Raw genomic sequence first — 19,329 nt, 5'->3', positions numbered from 1 at the left:
CTTCAGACTCGAATGTCTAGATCCGCTTTTAACTTTTAACTCTTTTTTAAATTTTAACTCTTGCTCAATTTCTAGAAAGAGATGAACTGGAGGATCCAGAGTTGGTGGTTGAGTCTCTCCGCGAGGAGGCGGAGACCAGGCCGGGCCCGGGAAGCACCTGGTAATTAACTTGGAGGGGGCTGAGGGGCGGGGGGGCAGAGCCTCAGCATCCTTGTCCTCGGGGGTGACCGGGATGAGGCGCCAGCCGGGGCCCTTTCTCCTTCAGTCCAGGGCGGGAGCAGAACGCTGAGAAGAGGAAGCAGAAACCAGCCACCCAAGACAGGATTCAGGCGTCAAGGCTGCGCAAGAACCTGCACCTCCTGGACAAGCTGCACGAGGAGAAAGACCTTTTCATTCAAAAAACTCGGTGAGCCAGTGGCCAATGGGAGGCAGCCGAGGGCCCCAGGGGCTGGGTGGCCCCGACGGCCGGGCCTGCTCACGCCTTCTGGGCCTTCGTGGGCGCCCGGCCCTGCAGGGTTTCATCAGCAGTAACACCAGTGGAGCCAGTTCCCAGGCCACTGCCGAGGAGAATTTCAAACAGAAAAGTTGAACCTTGAGAGGAAAATTGCAGACATCGGGAAACTTTACCCTAAAACCTCGGGCTCCCCAGAGGAGCGGCGGCACTGGGGAGCAGGCAGAGGTGCCAGAGAGGGAGGTGGAGGGGGCCTGGCTTCAGGGAGCCCCTCACCCCCGTTCTGGCTCCGGCTTTCAGGGAGGAGCTGCGAGCTTGCCGCCGGAGGATGGACCTCCTCGCCGAGCAGCGGAAGATCGTGGCCGCCGAGCTGGCCACCGAGAGGGAGGCCGGCAATGTGTAGGCCGGGGCCGGGGCACTGGGCGGCCGGGGTGTGTGGCCGGCATGGGAACGGGGGGCGCTGCCCACCAAATGCTGCCCTGGGCGGGCAAGGAAGAGACCGGCCTCCCTCCGGTGTGGGAGACAGACAGGCGAACGGGCACTGAGACCAGGGCCTGAGTCGGGGCGGGCACTTTGAAGCGGGTAGCAGGGGAGGCCTCCCTGAGGAAGTGACCGGCAGGCTGGGGCCTGAGTGACAGGCACGGCTGCCACATGGTCATGGGGAAAGGGCAGAGGGAGATGCTCAGGAGGCCTCAGCGTGGGCTCAGCCACGAGGGTCTCTTGGTGGCTTTTCAGTCTCCTGGTGCTTCTATGCACCAGGCGTGTGTGCCGGGTCCTTCCTGGGCCAAAAGCCCCCTGCCTGCTGTTCTGAGGGGCTGGGAACAGGGGACCAGCTCCCCGTCCCTCCAAGACTGACTGAGAGGCTGTCAGAGAGCAGGCGGGAGGGTGCGTGTGGGGTCAGCATGGGGTGGCCCATCCCAGGCGCCGGTTTAGACGGACCCTCTCTTGATGGAAAGTCAGGCGTGGGCATCGCTGACCCAAGTGGGCTGTGGGGCGCCTTGGCCTGGAGGCGCGTAGGGCTTTGTCCCTGTGCCCCCGAAGCCCTGACCGCCCCTCCCTCTCCAGGGCAGCCGTGGGTCGCCTGGAGGCAGCGTCCCGACGCCTGTGCCTGGAGCTGGAGAGGGAGAGGGACCTGCTGCCGAAGATCTCGGCTGTGCTGCGGGAGAACGAGTAGGTCTGGGCGGCCGAGCAGGGACGGGTTTGCAGATGCAGGGTTACCTCTGCAAAGGTGGGGAGTTTCCGCTGCAGCACACCGGGCTCAGCAGCCTGGCACGGTGGAGCACAGTGGGTTGAAGGATCCGGAGTTGCGGCAGCTGCAGCATAGGCCACAGACCTGATCCCGGGCCCGGGAGCCCCCTGGTGGTGCAGCCAGTGAAGGACTTGGCGTTGTCACTGCTCTGGTCCCGGCCTGGGAGCTTCCGCGTGCCCAGGGCGCAGCCAGGGAAAAGAGAAACAACGGTAGCTGAGCTTGCCCTTTTGTAAGTGTTTTTCTCTTCCTCCGTGTTCGGGTTCTTAGGCGTCAGCGTCCTTGGCCTTTCTTCCTGCTCCTCGGTCCCTGTCGAGGGACCAGCAGGATTTCGAAGTGCTCTGTACCTTTTCTAGGCCGCCCTCCCCGGGCAGAGGTGGCTGCACGCTGTCCAGTGCTTGACACCGTGCTTGTGCCGGCAGCTCTGTCCACCGCCGACCAGCTCCTGCCCGGGCGGCCGCCCTGCCTCTGGCAGATCATTGCATCCACCACTGACTTTAAAAAAAGTCTGGACAAAAAAAAAAAAAAAAAAAGGAGTTCCCGTCGTGGCGCAGTGGTTAACGAATCCGACTAGGAACCATGAGGTTGCTGGTTCGGTCCCTGCCCCTTGCTCAGTGGGTTAACGATCCGGCGTTGCCGTGAGCTGTGGTATAGGTTGCAGACGCGACTCGAATCCCGCGTTGCTGTGGCTCTGGCGTAGGCCGGTGGCTACAGCTCCGATTCAACCCCTAGCCTGGGAACCTCCATATGCCGCGGGAGCGGCCCAAGAAATAGCAACAACAACAACAAAAAGACAAAAGACAAAAAAAAAAAAAAAAAAAGTCTGAATTTTTAAACAATTTCTAGTTCATGGAAGAGTTGCAAAAACAGCGCAAGGAACCCTCGTGTCCCCACGTCCCCATGTCCCCGTCACCCTGGAGCCACCTCACTCCCCGTGGAGTTGTCCAGCCTCGGGTTAGGACGCCCTCAGCCCTCCGTGGCTCTCGTGACCCTGTCTCTGGGGCCAGGAAAGGCCCCTCCCGTGTTGTTTGTGCGCTGCTTCCTCGGGACCATGGCCTGGACACCCCCACATGGTGCCCCCCAGCGAGGCACTCGGTGGCTGCCAGTCCCCTTTCCAGGGGCGGGGGCTTTGCTGACCCAACTGCGGTGGGGACCGCGGGTGTCTCTCACGCACCCGCATCCCTCTCACACCCTGGCCCCGAATGACTGATGCTCCCGCCCGAATCCGCCGTGGCAACGGCGGCCCAAGGGCGCTCTTCGAATCCGTCGCTCCTAAAACGTCCCGCAGGACAGCGCTGTCTTCTGCGCGATTGTTTAGGTACTGCGTGGACGCTCCGACTTCCGTCTCGCTCAGTGGGTTGTAACCGACTCCATCGCTGTTTTTCTGATGCTCCTGTCACCCCCAGTTTGGCCAGTGGGACCTCCTTCAGGCTGGGTCCTGCGTGCTTTTGCCACGTCCCTGTCATTGAGCCCATGGGCACAGCAACGTGGTCTGAGCCCGTTTCTTGTCCACCCCGGTCCTGGACCCAGCCGGCTGTCTGGAGCCTTGGTTTCTTTGGGGGAGGAATGCTGGTTAGGAACATGGGCCGGATGCTCTGTGCACCCGTGGCTACTAGGGCCTTGCTGCTCCAGGCATCACCCAGACAGAGCTGGGACCGGGGGTGCACCCGTCTGTCCTGAAGCCAGCAGTTCACACCTTCTCCTTCCGGCAAAACCTCTCACTTGTCTGGTTAGGACCTCACCTCTCGGACCGTCAGAAACCTGCCTCTCCTCATCCTCGATGTTTTCACTCATTTCTCCGTCCCTCCACGTACCAGTCTGCTGACGCTGCCAGGCTGCCCACAGCCCGGACCCCTCCCCTCGTGGCCCTGGCCCCACGAGCCCACCCGCCCACCCCTCCTCCTGCAGGCGTGGCTGCTGCCAGACTGCCCATTTCCTTTTTTGCTCGCTTGGCGCTCTCTCTCGCTCTCTGTTTTGGTTTTGGTTTTGGTTTTTTTGTTTTCTTTTTAGGGCCGCATATGCAGCATATGGAGGTTCCTAGGCTAGGGGTCAAATCAGAGCTGCAGCTGCCGGCCTACACCACAGCCACAGCAATGCGGGATCTGAGCCCCGTCTGCGACCTACACCACAGCTCACGGCAACACCGGATCCTTAACCCACTGAGCCAGGCCAAGGATCAAACCCGCGTCATCACAGATATTAGTCGGATTCTTAACCCACTGAGCCATAAGGGGAACTTCCCATTTCCTGTTTAACGTGCATTTACATGCAAGAGAATGCACGTCACGTGGTCCCCGTGCATCTCCTCCGCCAGCAGCCCTGCGCAGAGCGGAGCCTGTTACCCTGTGGGCCCAGCTTCTCCACTCACACAAGCTTTCTGGCCCCTGGCCGACACTTTCCCCTCCACCCCTGTGGGCTCCCCAGTCCATTTGCTTCACTGCTGGGCAGGGCAGGGTCTCCGCCTGACCTCCCTTCCGAATCGTCCCCCCCGCCCCATTGGGCGCGGTGGCCTCTCTTTTCTCTGGGTCCAGCCATCAGCTTCAGCTCCCAGCTCAGAGGGCCCCTGCCGGGCAGAAAAGGGCCTTCTGCCCCTGCTCCCTTAGGAACAGGGCATCCCCAACAGCAGAGAAGCCACCCCTCCAGGCCTGCTGGTGTCCGCAGAGCTGCCCCTGCCAGCCCTCCCTCGGCCATGCCCACCGGAAGCCTGCCCTTGAAACAGATCCCAGCGGGGACTTGCTGCTCAAGGGCACCCCAGTCCGCAGCGACGTCGGCGGGGACCCCCAAGTGTGGGCTGAGCAGGGCAGGCCGCGCTGCTGGCGCCCACTGTCCCCAAGGGGCGCCTGGTACTGTTCCCACTGGAGGGCTGCTGGCAAGGCACCTGTGCTGGGGGCTCGGTCATCAGCCAAACAGAAGAAAACCGCCTTGGGAGCCGCTGTCCCGGCGGAAACGAGAGGCTGATGGAAGCAGAGCATGAAGCGTGTGGCGGCCGTCAGGGCGGTCACCGCGTCCCAGGGCCAGGGCTTCCATGTCACCGGGAGGCAGCCCGGGCCCAGCAGGACAGTAGGGACAGAGCCGGGGGGGGGTGCAGGTACTGGATCCCGGGGTGAACGCGGTGGGGAGGGTGTGCCCCAGCCGCCAAGCCCTTTGCCGACTGAAGCAGAAGCGCCTCCTGTTTGCAAGGAGCACCATGTGGCACCTCGAGACCCAGGAGAGACAGCTGCAGGACGTTTGGAAGTCAGTGCGAGAGGAGGCCGCGGCCACTGGGAGGTGCCTCCGGGAGCGGACGGCCAAGCAGCTGCGCCAGGAGACAGAGGCCGCGGGGAAGGCAGAGAGGAACCAGCTGCTGCGGATCCGGTGGGTGCCAGCCCCGCCGTCCCCCAGCCTCGCCACGTCCTCCCCTTGCCCGCCTGCTCCCCAGCTAAACCCGCTCTCACTGACCTTACTCCCCTGCCCCGGCCGCTCCCTTGGGGCCCGGCCGCGCCCTCGGGGCCGTCCCCACCTGCCGTGGCCTGGGGCAGCCCTCCCGAGCACCGACGCTGAGGGTGCTCTCCCTGCTTCGCTCCCACCGCCCCGCGTCCCAGCAGGAAATCCATGCACCTGCAGAGGGAGCTCGGGCTGAGGCACCAGAAGCTGGTGGCGGACGCCCAGCAGAACCACCGCGTGGCCATGAAGTTCCTCAAGGCCTCCCTGGGAAGGTGCGTCGACTCTCTCTCCTCCTGCCATCTGTGGGGGGCAGACCCGCCAGAGTGGGTCACTTGCCTTGTATGGAAACCCTCTGGTATTTATCGCCGTGTCGTCCACCAAGGCCAGACGGGCGTCTCTGGTTTTGAGCCACTGCTGCTGCGTTCAGAAGGCGCCTCCAGTCTAGAGAACAGGTTTCGCGGGGTTCTGGCGCCTTCGGGGCCGCGCAGCTCCCTCCCACGCTAACGGCCACGGCTTAGCCGTGTCCTTAGCAGGCCGGGCTCCTCCAGCCCCGTGGCTGCCCGTCCTCGTGACCAGGCCACCCCTCCAGGGTCCATGAGCGAGAGAGAAAGGCGGAGCTGGCGTCCCGCGAGCACGTGCAGAGGCGCATGGACGCGGTGCTGGCCTTGAAGAACAGCATCGCCGCCAGCCGGGTAGGCGCCCCGCTCGGAAGCCGCCCCGGGCCCCTCCTGGCTCCCCACAGCCTCGGGAGCCGGTCCAGGCAGGATATCCATCCAGGCAGGACCCTCAGGCCACTGGCCTGCCCTGCCCCGCCCTCCGGAGCCCCCGCCCCTGGGCCAGCACCGGGAAGGGAGGGTGAGGCCCCAGGACCCGGGCGTGGCGAGGCCGCACGCCTGCACCCTGGGCCTTCCCGGGCAAGGGACACCAGCTCCCGGCCCCAGGCCCCGGGGGGCAGTTAGGCCAGGACTGGACTGGAGACGGCAGGGCTCTGGCCACAGGCACTTGGGGGCATTAGGGCGGGGCAGGGGGCTCCTGCAGGTGCACCGAAGGCCTCTCCGGTGTGATCCCCCCCCCACCCCGCCCCGCAGGCTACAGTGTGCGTGCATCCGCTGACGCTGCAGCCTCCGTGTTCTCTGTGCCCAAGGAAACCCTCCGCCAGTTTCACGCCTGGGGCCGGGCCAAGGCGGAACTGGCTGAACAGAAGGCCCAGGCCGAGAGGGAGGCCATTCTGGCCCATGGCGGGGACGCTTTCAAGCACCTTTGCCATCAGCGCCGGCGCCAGGAGCTGGAGGCGCAGAACCGGTGAGGGCGGGGCGGCAGCCGGGCAGTGGGAGTGTATCTGTCACGATCGGCAAGGCTGCCTCTCCCCAGGCCCCCCCATTCCCACCAAGCGGCCCCTTCACGCCTGCTGTCCAGCCCCGGCCCGCGGGGACCTTTCCCGGCCTCAGCGCCGGCCCTTGGCTCAGCCCCTGTGGGTGTGTGAGCCATGCCGGTCCCTCCTGACACGCTCCTCCCGCCCGGCGGCTGCAGGGGCCTGCGCTCATCCAACACAGCGCCTCGCCGTCTGGTCTCCCCCAAGCTGGAGCTCAGGGCTCAGCCCACAGCACACCCCGTCTTCCCTCAAGGCCCCCGGGCCTGCGAGGTCCCCCACACTGCTTCCCAGGTCCCCCACCGGAGGGGGCTCCCCAAGATGCAGGAGTCAGTTGACGCCTCTCCCGCCTCCCAGCCCCACACACAAGGGGCTTTGTCATCCTGGACCTGTCCCTGCCCAGGTCCCCTGTCATCATTGTTGGGATCTGCCCAGTGTGGCCTCCTGGTCCTGTCGCTGGGGCAGCACACCCATCAGGGGCCACAGTGCCCCAAGAGCACCAGCCCCCTGTGCCATCCCTCACCCTGTGCCATCCCTCACCCTGTGCCATCCCACCCCGTGCCATCCCCCAGCCCCCTGTGCCATCCCCTCACCCTGGCCCCCCACCCTGGGCTGGGGATGGCTCTACCCACCTCAGGTCCCTTCCTCAGGCCCGGCACACAGGGGCCACCAGCACAGAGCAGCAGGAACGAATGAGAGAATGGAGGATGAATGAGTGACCAGCCCTGAGGTCACCTTGGTCTGTGCCCTGGCTGAGGTGCCCCCACCGGCCAGTCTGGAACACCCAGCAGGAGACTGACAGCTCATGGGGTCAAGGCTTACTGTAGGCACTGGGCTGGGCTGGGGATTTAAGTCCCTGGGTCTCTGGTCCGGCTGCCCTCCTGGGCCCCCTCTGTCTGCACCCACGGGAGCCCAGGCTCTCCGAGGACCAGCCTGCCCCACAGGAGCCCGGCTGACAGAGAGCCTTGTGCTCCTAGGACAGGGCTGGTGGGCCCAGCCCCGGGGTCCTGGGGGAAGCTGGCTCTCAGCGAGACGGCGTTTTCCCACAGTGCCTTCGAGCAGGAGCAGAAGCTCAGAAAGCAGGAGATCGTGAGCCGGATCTTGAAAGAGGAGGCTGGGGAGCACGCAAGAAAGAAGCAGGCGCCCCCCAAAACCACAGGCCGGCCAAGCCTGCGGGACAAGACCTGGAGCCACCTGGCTGAGGTCTGCGACGGAAAGAGCACCGCGCCCCCCTCCTGCCCACCGCTGGTGAGTGAGCTGCTGCTCTAAACACGAGGCCAGGGGGCGGGCATCCCAGCTGGGGCACAGAATCACCGCAGGCACCCGCCCGCTCCCAGGATGCCCCCTGCCCTGTGCCACGCGTTCCTCACGAGTCTAGGAAGTGTGCACAGCCTCCCAGCGCTGTCTTGCCCTGGCCAGGCAGCCCCAGCCCTGGTGTGCGTGTTCGAGGCTCGGGGGAAGTTCCCTGAGGGACTCTCCCAGTGACGGTGACGGCTCAGGTGCAAGCAGACAGGGGGTGTCTGGCGCCTCACCCTCCTTGGGAGGCAGCCCCTGGGGTTGCCAGCAGGTGGGGAAGCCCACAGCCACACGTCCCCTGGAGCAGGATTGGCTCAGGCCCCCTGACCTGTCCCCAGATATCAGAGCCAGGCGGTCTAGCTGGTCCCCCCTCTTGCCTCTTCACCCAGGAAACAGGCCTCTGTCCTCCTTCACTCACTCATCTCGCCAATGGCCAGCTCTGTACCCATCGCCCACGCAGGTGACCTGCTCACCTGTCCCTGAGGGTGTGGGGTAGGGACGTCGGGGCCTTGTCCCGAGCCCAGGACGCACCCCTTTCTGCCCCTGTGCGCCGGAACCTGAAAGCCCAGGTACTGGCTCTAGCCAAGCCCCCAGGCTCCTTCATTGGGGGCGCCTGCAGGGGCTCCACTCTGCCCAGGGTGCCTCGACCCCTGCTGTGCTGCGCAGATCCTCCGCGCTGAGCCTCCGGGCAGCCCGCTTCTGCCACTTCGCCCCTTCCTCCCACTCCCACCTCTGGTCCCCTGACCGGGGCCTCCCCGCCTCCCCAGGGCACCTGCCTTCTTCTCTCCGTGGGGCCTGCAGCATCGGATGCTCCATCCACGGCCTTCTTCCAGCCTGACCACCCACAGGGAGGCCCCGTCTGGCCTGAGAGCAGCTCAGGGTCGGCGAAGGGGTGGGGGCCATCCATGAACTTGAGTAGTTCGTGCACTCCTGGTTTGGAGAGGTCTCATGGTGTGTTAAGATGCTTGTTTAAAACAGTGACAAACCATGCACTCTGGTCCCTGAGGGAAGAGCTGGAAGCCTCGGACGGGCTGTCCGCCGGGCGGGGCCCCAGGCCTGGGCTCTCCTCTTCCCCTCGTGTGTGCCCCGTTTTCTGCATAAGCTATCATTCTCCCATCCTGGCCCCCAGGAGGACAGTCTTCCGTCCCCGCGAGCCACTGTGCTGGCGCCGGCCATCTCCAGCGAGTCCGTGCAGGTGGACCCCAGCAGCCCGGGCTGGCAGGAAGAGCCGCTGGTGAGGCCGGAGATCCCGGGGCTCTGGAGCCAAGAGGCCTCGCCACACCAGGTACCCGCCCGAAGCCTCCGCCTGCCCCCGCCCTGCCCCCCGCTCTCCAGGTCACCGAGCTGATCAGGAAGCAGCTTCTTGTCCACTTGAGAAAGTGTTGCTTCCTGTAGAACTTTCCAAACATGTTCTCTTGGCGTGATTTAAAAATCTGGAACGCTCCCTCGGCCGTTCCGTCCCGGGCATCGGCTGGGGCCTGGCCGGCTCCGCCCGGGCCCGCGTTCCTCTTCCGCCAGCCTCGCGGAACTCCACGGCCCCCGCACGTCCCCCATGTGGCGCGTCTGTCCCGGTGCCATCCCAGGTGCCCCAGGCGGACGCGGGCCGGAAGCCTGTGGGCGGGACGAAGACGGACCAGGACCTGCTGGCGCGCACGATCCGGTGCCTGCGCAGCGGGGCGCCCCGCAGGCAGGTGGCGTCCAGGCGCAAGTTCAGAGGGAGGCCCTTCAACAGCAAGCCCCAGCTCATCCACTTCAAGGTGGGCCTGGGGTGCAGCCGCCACTCGGGCCTCTGCTGGCTGGGTCTCTCGGGAGGGGCCTTTCAGCAGCCCCGGGGGCCGCTGGGGCGAGAGACGGGTGGCATCTCAGGCGCGTTAACCAGACGGGGTGGGGGCGGCTGGAATGTCGCACCTTCCCCGGCCCTTCAGAGGACCAGCCCCCGGACCTGCGCTGCTGGGGCCTCCCGCCTGCTGGTGCCCGGAGGCTGCTTCCTGCCCCGGGCGCAGCAAGGACATGACTAGAGCGTCACATCCAGCCATCTCCCAGGCGGGACTGTCAGAGCCGCAAAGCCGCCGCCGGGAACGAAGCAGTAACTTTTCCTCCGGTTTGCGCAGGACTTTGACGTGGGCAGAGAGTACGAGAAGAAAGTCATCTTGACCAATGCCACCTACACCATCAACTACTGCAGGCTGGCGGGCGTGGAGGAGAGCCTGCGGGACTCCGTCCGCGTCGAGTAGGCTGGGCCGGGTCAGCCGAGCCCCCTCCTCGGCCTTTTAACTTGAGCCTCACTTTGGGCCTGAAGCCCTCAGCTGGGGTCCTTGGGGAGGGGGGCCTCCCCTTTCCTGAGCTGAGCTTGTTCTGTCTCCCCAGCAAATGGTTTTCCCCACCGGTGTTTGGAGCTTGGCCGCTCTGGGCCTGTTCGGGGTGGAGGTTAGCGCCGTCTCTGATCTCGGGCCTGAGGACTTGAACTCTGACTTCATGGTTTGACTCTGCTCCTGCTTCCAGTTTCCTTCTCGGAGACACGCTGACGCCTGAGTTGGATCCTCTCGTTCTGTGGCTTCCTCTCTGGTCGCTGTCACCCTTTCTTCTTCCCTATTTTCTGTCTCCCTCGCTGTCTCACAACAACCTTCACAGCGTCTTCTGCAGGGTCCCTCGCTCCTTCTGCTCCTGGGCATTTGCCTTTGCTGTTAAGACTGTCTTTTCTGGAGCTCCCTGGTGGTGCAGCGGGTTAGGGATCCGGCATTGCCACTGCAGCAGCTCTGGCCGCTGCCATGGTGCAGGTTCCATCCCTGGCCCTGGAACTTCCACCCCAGGGACGCAGCCCAAAAAAAAAAGTCTTTTCTCCTCTGCTGCTTCCTGGTTTCGGTCATCAGTTTGGAGGCCCACGGGAGCTCTGAGTTTCCAGCTCTGGGTGCTGGAGCTGTGTGGGGGCTGCAGCCCCAGGGCCCTGCCCCGTGTGCACAGGGGGACCTCCCTCAGGTGCCACAGCCCGGGCTCGGCCAGTCTCGGGGAGGTCGTGCCGTCCCCTTCTCTCTTGCCTCAGAGGCTTGCGTTTTCACGGCCGATTTGTCCCGTCTTCCGGGCCCACAGGCAGCGTGCGGTTTCCTGGTGCTTTGCTAGTTCTTCTGCTGACCTGTCGGCAGAGGCCGGATTCGGGTGGTCCCGTTGCCTCCGGCACCTGAAGCCAGCTCCCCGAGCCGGAACAAAAGTGTCCTGTTGGCAGCATTTCCGCTCGACTCTTGAGGCTGTCACCCTCTGTGCTCTGCTTTCCCCCGCCGGGGCGGATGGGCGGGTGGGCACTTCTCTGTCCACCCGCGCTCTGCAGGCCGTCCAGCCCTCCTCGCCCCACTCTTGGGCCCTGCGTCTCCTCCTCAAGGTGTCTGGTGCGGCCTGACCTTCCTTAGACCTGCTCGGAGGTCACTGTGGTTCCCGAGCTGAGGGCTCAGTTTTATGAGCGACGGTGGACATTTATCGGCCTTGTCTCCTCAAATGCTGCCTCCCTGCTGGGCGCTCACCTCCTGTGTTGTCCTGCAGCTTCGATCCACCTGGTCCCATGTCTGCCGGCATGTCCTGCGAGGTGCTTGTCACCTTCAAGCCCGTGGTGAGTGTCGGTCCCCAAACCAAACCGTGGAAGAGGGGTTTGCCTCACTGTCCTGAGAGGGCGGTGGTGGAATTCAGGTCTCTGCTGCCCCCGCAGGGCACCTCAGAAGGGGCCACACCCAGCCCCTGTTTGGCTGTTTTATTTCCAAAATGTATTTGAACCCCACTCAGCGCTGGGCCGAGCTACCCACTAGGAGCCCGCAGCCTGAATGGGGCTCGTGGAGCCTCCTGAGGCGGGCACGACACCCCCCGCAGTGGCAGGGGTTCAGGCGTGGCCCATGTCACTGTGTCAGGTGTCACCGCGTCAAGTTGCAAACAGGCTGGGGGGTTGCTTTTTATTTTTTAGGTCAACAAAGATCTGGAGGGAAACATCTCATTTCTGACTCAGACGGGCGGGTTCTCTGTGCCCCTGAAATGCTCCACCAGGAAGTGCTCGGTGAGTCAGGAATGAGCAGGCCCCGGGGGTGGGTGGCCCGCGCTGAGAGCAGCCCCGATTGTGGGGCCCTCGGTGGGAGGAGACCCAGGGCTCACCTCAGAGGCGCTGGGTCTCCCTGATGCACTCATGGCGTATGAAGTTTCCCAGGCTAGGGGTCTAATGGCCCTGACGACGCCAGATCCGAACCACGTCTACGACCCGCACCACAGCTCATGGCAACGCCGGATCCTTAACCCACTGAGGGAGGCCAGGGATCGAACCTGCAACCTCATGGTTCCTAGTCAGAATTGTTTCTGCTGTGCCACAACAGGAACTCCCCCTCTGTTCTTTAATTTTTCAACCCCCTTCACCCATTTGCCCACCCCCACTTCTGGCATCCACAAATCTGGTTTTTGAATCTGTGAGTTGTAGGGTTTTTAGGCTCCATGTATAAAGGTGACCATACAGTGTCTATCTTTTCTCTGCCTTATTCCACTTAGCATAACGTCCTCCACGTTATGGAGGCCAGGTTTCCTTTTCATGGCTGAGTAATATTCCATTCTATATGCACCACATCTTCTTTATCCATTCGTCCGTCAACAGGCACTTAAGCCGCTTCGTGTCTCGGCTGCAGTGAACAGGGGTGTGCGGACAGCTCTTCGGGAGACAGATTTCACGCCTTTGGGAAAATGCCCAGAAGGGGGCGTGCTGGGTCGTGTTGTAATTCGGCTTCTGGTTTTTACAGGACTCGCCGTCCTGCTTTCCTTGGTGGCTGTGACAGCAGCATTCCCACCAACGCGGCACAAGAGTTCCCTCTCCTCCACGTCCTACCTGCCAACACCTATTACTTGTTACTTCTTTTTCCCTCTTTCTTTCTTTCTTTCTTTCTTTCTTTCTTTCTTTCTTTCTTTCTTTCTTTTTTTTTTGGCTGGGCCATGGCAAGTAGAAGTTCCTGGGCCAGGGATGGAACCTGAGTCACAGTGATGACAACACCAGATCCTTACCGCTAGGCCACCAGGGCCTCCAGCGCTTGTAACTTCTGTCTTCCTGCCCATAGCCATTCCAGCGGTGACAGGGGATCCCTCACGGTAGGTTCGACTTGCGTCGCCCTGATGACCCATGGTGTTGAGCATCTTTTCACAAACCTCTTGGACACCTGGGCATCTTCTTTGGAAAAACGTCTCTTCAATTCCTCTGCCCATTTTTTTTTTTTTCCTACTGTAAGGGTTTTTTGTTGTTGTTGTTGTTGTTGCTATTTCTTGGGCCGCTCCCGCGGCATATGGAGGTTCCCAGGCTAGGGGTCGAATCGGAGCTGTAGCCACCGGCCTACGCCAGAGCCACAGCAATGTGGGATCTGAGCCGCGTCTGCAACCTACACCACAGCTCACAGCAACGCCGGATCGTTAACCCACTGAGCAAGGTCAGGGATCGAACCCGAAACCTCATGGTTCCTAGTCGGATTCGTTAACCACTGCGCCACGACGGGAACTCCTCCTCTGCGCATCTTAAAATCAGATTGTTTACTTTTTATTCGGTTGTATGAATTCTTTATATGTTTTGGATATTAACTCCTCATCAAATAGATGATTTGCAAATATTTCCTCCTATTCCATAGGTTGCCTTTTCATTTTGTTGGTAATTTCCTTGGCTGCACAGAATTGATTTTTTTTTTTAACTTAAGAAAAATTGCAGGAGTTCCCGTTGTGGCTTAGTGGGTTAAGAACCTGACAGCTAGTATCCATGAGGACATGGACTCGATCCCTGTCCTTGCTCAGTGGGTTAAGGAGCCAGCATTACTAGAATCTGCAGTGTAGGTCACAGATGAGGCTGCTGCAGCTCTGATTTGACCCCTGGCCCAGAAACTTCCACATGCTGCAGGTGCAGCCCTAAAAAAAAAAAAAAAAGGAAAATTTCAAACTCCTGAAAAGCAGGAAGAATAGGACACGTGTGCCTGTGCAGCCCTCATGGATGTGGTTGTCACCTGCATTTGCACACCTGCTCATCTAGCGTCTGTTTCCACTGGCTGCTTCCAAGTGAAGGAGCAATACCGTGACACCCCACACCCATCCTTATAAAACTGCACATGTGTCCCAAAGAAATAAGGAAATTCTCCTACGGAAGCCACCCCAGCATCGTCTCTCCTGTCCGTGGTCACCACATGATGCCGTGTAACAAATGGTTCCTAGATTCAGCCGCGACCGCAGCTACACTCGTTTTGTCTCTCGGTCACGCGTGTGCAGCTGAGTGGTGGTTTGGCTGATCCAAGCTGGGCTCCAGCCTCCCCTGGAATCCCTTGGCACGTGTCGGGCCTTCTCTCGTGTCACGTCTGACAGGCCACGGGCAGAGCCCTCCGTCAGTGGGGCAGGGAGAGAGGCTCCCCCGTCTAGTGCAGCACGGACGGCCCGGCCAAAGAGGGGTACAGCCTCGGGAACCGCTGGTAACCCCATGCTAGTCGTTGAGCACACTCTCCCTTGTCGCCTGTCACGTGGTCCACACGCCAGTGTCCCCACCACCTTCTCGAGCGGGGATTTCTTGAGCTGGGATGCCGTGGAGCCTCGCGTCGCGTTTGATGGTGTTATTATAAGTCTCTTTTCAGGCCGTAACTGTGGGGAAAACACCCACAGCAGCAAATGAACCAGATGAACCACTTTGAGGTGCACAGCTCGGGGCGTTAAATGCAGTCAGGTGGCTGTGCAACCACCACTGCATCCATCTCAGGGCTCGTCCTTTTGCAAAACTGAAACGCTGTCCCCATTAAACACGAATTCCCTGCCTCCCCCAGCCCCTGGCAACCCCCTTCTGCTTTCTGTCTCTGCAAATTGGATGACTCTAAGTACCTTATGTAAGTGGGATCACCCGGATTTTTCCTTTTGTGTCTGGCTCATTTCCCTGAGCACAGCGCCCTCGAGGTCCCCCCGCCTGTGGCCTGTGTCAGAACGTCCTTCCTTTTAAGGCTGATCCACGCGGAGGCGTTGTCTTCATTGCCCTGCAGCGCTTTCGTCTCTTATTTCCTGCACTGACGTCTAATTTTAGTGAGAGGTTTAGCCTCTCCTCTCCTTTTATATGTGTGTTCTTGACATTCCTTGTGGTTTTACCATGGGGCTGCATTTAACATCCTAAGTTGTAACAGGCTGGTTCGGATTCTATCAGCGTAACTTCAGTAGCTTATGAAAACTCTGCTCCTTTATAGCTTCGCCCCCACTTGGCTTAATTGTTGGTGTCACAGAATTACATTTGTTTAACTTCTGTGTCCAATAATAGAAACTAAAAATTTTGAACACATTAGTCTTTTATGTTACATAAAAAACAAAATGTGGAGTTAAAAACCAAAATTACAATAATGCTAGCTTTTAGACTAATAATTGCTTTCTTAAAAAATATATGAGTGTCTCAGAGTTTCCGTCATGGCTCAGCGGTAACGAATCTGACTGGTATTCATGAAGACGTGGGTTTGATCGCTGGCCTCGCTCAGTGAGTTAAGGATCCGGCATTGCTGTGAGCTGTCGTGTAGGTCGCAGACACGGCTTAGATCCCACGTTGCTGAGGCTGTGGTGTAGGCCGACAGCTGCAGCTCCAATTCAGCCCCTGGTCTGGGCACCTCCATATGCTGCAGGTGCGGCCCTAAAAAGACACACAAAAAAGGTATGGGTGTCTTAAATCCAGCGGGAGGCACAGGATGCTAAAAGTACAATTGTAACCACCGCTCCTGATAGCCGCTCTCATAACTGCCCGTGTTTCCCTCTGCTGAGACCTTCGTGTCCCCCTGAAGCTTCCAGTTACCGTCTGTCTGCTGCCCTTCATCTCACCTGCAGGACTCACCTGAGTGTGGCCTGCAGGCACCTCCAGTGCAGATGAAGTCTCGTGGCTCTTATTTATCTGGGAACGTCTTGATGTCTTTCTCACTTTTGAGAAGTGCAGGTTTCCTTGTTTTGGGTTTTTTCTTTTCTGCATCGTGCAGCGGCTTGACGTGGCAGCAGCTTGATGCGGGAGCTCAGTTCCCAGACCAGGAGTTGAATATTCTCTCTGCCCTTGGCTCTCCTCCTCCCAGGGTGCCCAGGATGCGTGTATTGGTTCGCAGGGGCTGCGCCGCGGGCCCCAGGTGCTGATCCTGTTTCGTCAGGGCTTTTCCTTGGTTCCTCGGCCTCGATGATTCCCATCGTTTTGTCGTCAGGCTCGCTGACTGTCCCCTGTCCCCTGTCCTCGTGTCAGTTGCTGTACTTTTCTGTCCGGGATATTTTTGGTTTCTTTTCAGGTTTTCTGTCTCTTTGAGGATATTTCCATTTTGTTCACGTGTCATTGTCTGGACTTTCTTTACGTCCTCGTTTAGTTCTTGTGTTAAAGTCTTTGTCAAGTAGACCTGCAGTCAAGTCTCTTTGAGGGACTGTTTCTAGTGGTTTATTTTTTCCCTTCAATGAACGATGCTTTCTGGTTCTTTGTATGACCGTGGAACGCTGGATATTTGAATCTAATAATGTGGTAGCTCTGGAAATCAGATTTTCCCCTTCCCCAGGATTTGCTGTGTTTTGGTATTGTTTCTGTCTGGTTTTGGTTTTGGTTTTTCTTTTTCTTTTTAAAGGGTTGCACCTGTGGCATAGAAAGTTCCCAAGCTAGGGGCTGAATCAGAGCTGCATCTGTGACCTGCGCCACAGCTTTCAGCAACACCGGATCCTTAACCCACTGAGAGAGACCAGGAATCAAACCTGCATCCTTGTGAACACTCGCTGGGCTCTTGACCTGCTGAGCCGCGTCGGGAGCTCCCTGTTTGTGTTCATTGTTGCCGTCAGCTCCCTGTGCTGAGCTGCGGCCTCAGATGTGCCCTCACCGCCTTCCCTGGTCTTTTCCGAGCCTTCCCCTGGGCCTGCGTGGTCACTTTCTAGTTTTTCTGTATGTTCCTAGCCTTTATGTCTGGCTTATAAATAAGAAAAAGAGAAAGATGAAGGAGGGGAGGAAAAAAGCGTTCTGCTCCCTTCGGTCCCCCGGGGAAGGGGAAGGGGATGTGACAGCGGGGGAGGAGCCCCGATTACGGTAGTTCCGGCTTTAATTTCTTGAGGGACCACCCTGGTGTCTTGCACAGCCGCTGCACCCTTTTACATTCCCACCGACGGGACGTGCCCCAGCTTCTCCGCATCTTCACCCACTTGTCGCTTTCTGTTTTTTGACGGAAGTCGTCCTGATGGGTATGAGGTGATGTCTCATTGTAGTTTTGTGTTTCCCTAGTGCCTAGTGAGGGGGAGCATCTTTTCATGTGCTTGCTGGCCCTGTGTATGTCTTCTTTAGAGAAATGCCTATTAAGTTCTTTGCCCATCTTGAATTTGGTTGTTGGTCTGGGGGGGAGTGGCTGTTGTTGAATTTTAGTAGTTCTCTATGTATTCCGGATATTAACCCTTTATCAGATATATGATTTACAAATATTTTCTCCCATTTTGAGGGTTGTCATTTTGTTCTATAGAAAATGTCTTTTTTTTTTTTTTCTTTTTTGACTCCACCCGCAGTGCAGAAGTTCCAGGCCAGGGATTGAACCTGTGGCACAGCCATCACCAGAGCCACAGCAGTGACAACACCAGACCCTTAACCCACTGCTTCAAAGGAGAATTCCCTCCATGATGTCCTTTGATGTAAAACCCTTTTCAGTTTCCGTGAGGTCCACTTTGTCCATTTTTCTTTTGTTGTCTGCGCCTTTGGTGTCGTATCTCAGAAATCACTGCCAAATCCAGTGCCATGAAGATTTTGTCCTTTGTTTTCTTCTAAGGATTTTATTGTTTCAGGTCTTCCATTTAGGTCCTTGACCCATTTTGTGTTAACTTTTGTATATGGTGTGAGGTAAGGGTCCAACTTCATTCTTTTGCATGTGGGTTTCCCAGCACCATTTGTTGAAAAGACTGTCTTTCCCCACATTGAATGGTCTTGTCCCCATTTTCAAAAATTATTTGACCATATATGCGAGGGTTTATTCTGGGCTGTCTACTCTACCCTATTGGTCCATTTGTCTGTTTTTATGCCAACACTACCCTCTTTTAATTACTGTAGCTTTGCAGTAAGTTTTGAAATCACAAAGAGAAATTTCTCCAGTTTTATTCTTCCCTTTCAAAATTGTTTTGGCTATTCTGGGTCCCTTGAGATTCTATATGGATATTAGAATGGATTTTTCTACTTTTGTAAAAAAAAAAAAAAAGTCATTTGAATTGTGATGGCGATTGCATTGAATCTGTAAATTACTCTGAGTAATTTGATTTCTTAACAATATTAAGTCTTCTAATCCATGAATATGGGATATGTTTCCATTATTTTATATCATCTTTCAACAATGTTTTGTAGTTTTTAATTGTGCAAGTCTTTTCTCTCCTTGACTGAGATAACTCCAAAGAATTTAATTCTTTTGACGCCATCGTATATGGAACTGTTTTTGTCATTTCCTTTTAGATCCTTCATTGTTCATATACAGAAGTGCAACTGATTTTTATGTGTTGACTTTGTATCTTGCTGCTTCGTGGAACTCCTTTGTCAGGTCTCACAGCTTTTTTGTGGCATTCTGAGAATTTTCTACTTGTAAGATTACATCATCTGCAAACAGTGATGATTTTACTTCTTCCTTTCCAATTTGGATGCTTTTTTTTCTTGGCTAGTTGCTCTGGCTAGAATTTCTAGTGCTGTGTTGTCTATAAGTGGTGAAAGCAAGCATCCTTGCCTTTTTCATAATGAGAAAAGCTTTCGGTATTTTACTGCTGAGTACTGTTTGCTGTGGGGTTTTCATATGTGGCTTTTATGATGAAGTGGTAGCGTCCTTCTAGTCCTATTTTGTTGATTGTTTTCATCATAAAAGTGTATTGAATTTTGTCAGATGCTTTTTCTGCATCAATTGAAATAATCATGTGGGTTTTTTCCCCTTTATTTGGCTGATGTGATATATTGCATTGATTGATGTTTCTGCATTCAACCATCCTTGCATTCCAGGAAGAAATCTCAGTTGGTCATCACATATGATCCTTTTAATATGCTGCTAAATTCTGTTTGCTAATATTTTTGCATCAATATTTATAAAGGATATTTGTCTGTAGTTTTCTTTTTCATTTTCTTTTTCTTTAATGCTTGCACCCACAGCATATGGAATTTCCCAGGCTAGGGATGAATCTGAGCCTCAGCTTTGACCCATGCCACAGCTGCAGCAATACCAGACCCTTTAACCCACTGCACTGGGCCACAGCGCAGTCAGATGCTTAACCCACTTCCCCATGGCAGAAACTCCCTGTAATTTCCTTCTCTCTCTCTCTCTCTTTTTTTTCTCTTTTTTGGCCACCCCGAGGCCTGTGGAGTTCCTAGGCCAGGGATCAGATCCTGTACCAACACTTAACCTGTGGCCTAACATGTGGTCTATCCTGGAAGGTGTCCTGGGTGCACTTGAGAGTAATGCGGGTGCTGCCGATGGGCGGGGGCTCTGTGGACTTTAGGGCGCAGGGGTTAAGTGCACTGCGTCGGTGCCCCGCTTCCTTCTCTTCTGTCTGGTTGGTCTGTGGGTTATCGCCAGAGGAAGGGTG

General features: G+C 57.8%; 1 protein-coding gene across 22 annotated transcripts in view; it reads left to right on the top strand.

The window, feature by feature from the left end:
- CFAP74 (cilia and flagella associated protein 74) overlaps nucleotides 1-19,329 on the top strand; it is a 62,862-nt gene that overhangs the window by 14,209 nt on the left and 29,324 nt on the right. For 14 of the 22 annotated variants that reach the window (XR_014806946.1, XR_014806943.1, XR_014806942.1 and 11 more), the window contains exons 4-17: nucleotides 76-160; nucleotides 266-406; nucleotides 752-850; nucleotides 1,517-1,621; nucleotides 4,878-5,051; nucleotides 5,279-5,392; nucleotides 5,710-5,812; nucleotides 6,265-6,422; nucleotides 7,539-7,737; nucleotides 8,915-9,070; nucleotides 9,369-9,542; nucleotides 9,897-10,015; nucleotides 11,317-11,383; nucleotides 11,729-11,818. Coding sequence is in view for 12 of the 22 variants with exons in the window: in XM_084962574.1 (XP_084818700.1) it covers nucleotides 76-160; nucleotides 266-406; nucleotides 752-850; nucleotides 1,517-1,621; nucleotides 4,878-5,051; nucleotides 5,279-5,392; nucleotides 5,710-5,812; nucleotides 6,265-6,422; nucleotides 7,539-7,737; nucleotides 8,915-9,070; nucleotides 9,369-9,542; nucleotides 9,897-10,015; nucleotides 11,317-11,383; nucleotides 11,729-11,818 (1,784 nt within the window). In the remaining 10 variants the exon portion in view is untranslated. Of the gene's footprint in view, nucleotides 1-75; nucleotides 161-265; nucleotides 407-751; nucleotides 851-1,516; nucleotides 1,622-4,877; nucleotides 5,052-5,278; nucleotides 5,393-5,709; nucleotides 5,813-6,264; nucleotides 6,423-7,538; nucleotides 7,738-8,914; nucleotides 9,071-9,368; nucleotides 9,543-9,896; nucleotides 10,030-11,316; nucleotides 11,384-11,728; nucleotides 11,819-19,329 lie in introns of those variants that run through there. The other 8 variants (XR_014806948.1, XR_014806944.1, XR_014806945.1 and 5 more) reach the window with 2 other exon arrangements.

This window comes from Sus scrofa, chromosome 6 (assembly GCF_054392235.1).
Source record: "Sus scrofa isolate SSC_HxYL_T2T_F1_AM1 chromosome 6, Sscrofa_HxYL_maternal_Yorkshire_Landrace_v2.0, whole genome shotgun sequence".
NCBI classification, from domain to species: Eukaryota; Metazoa; Chordata; class Mammalia; order Artiodactyla; family Suidae; genus Sus; species Sus scrofa.
This window is presented reverse-complemented; position numbering and strand designations above follow the sequence as displayed.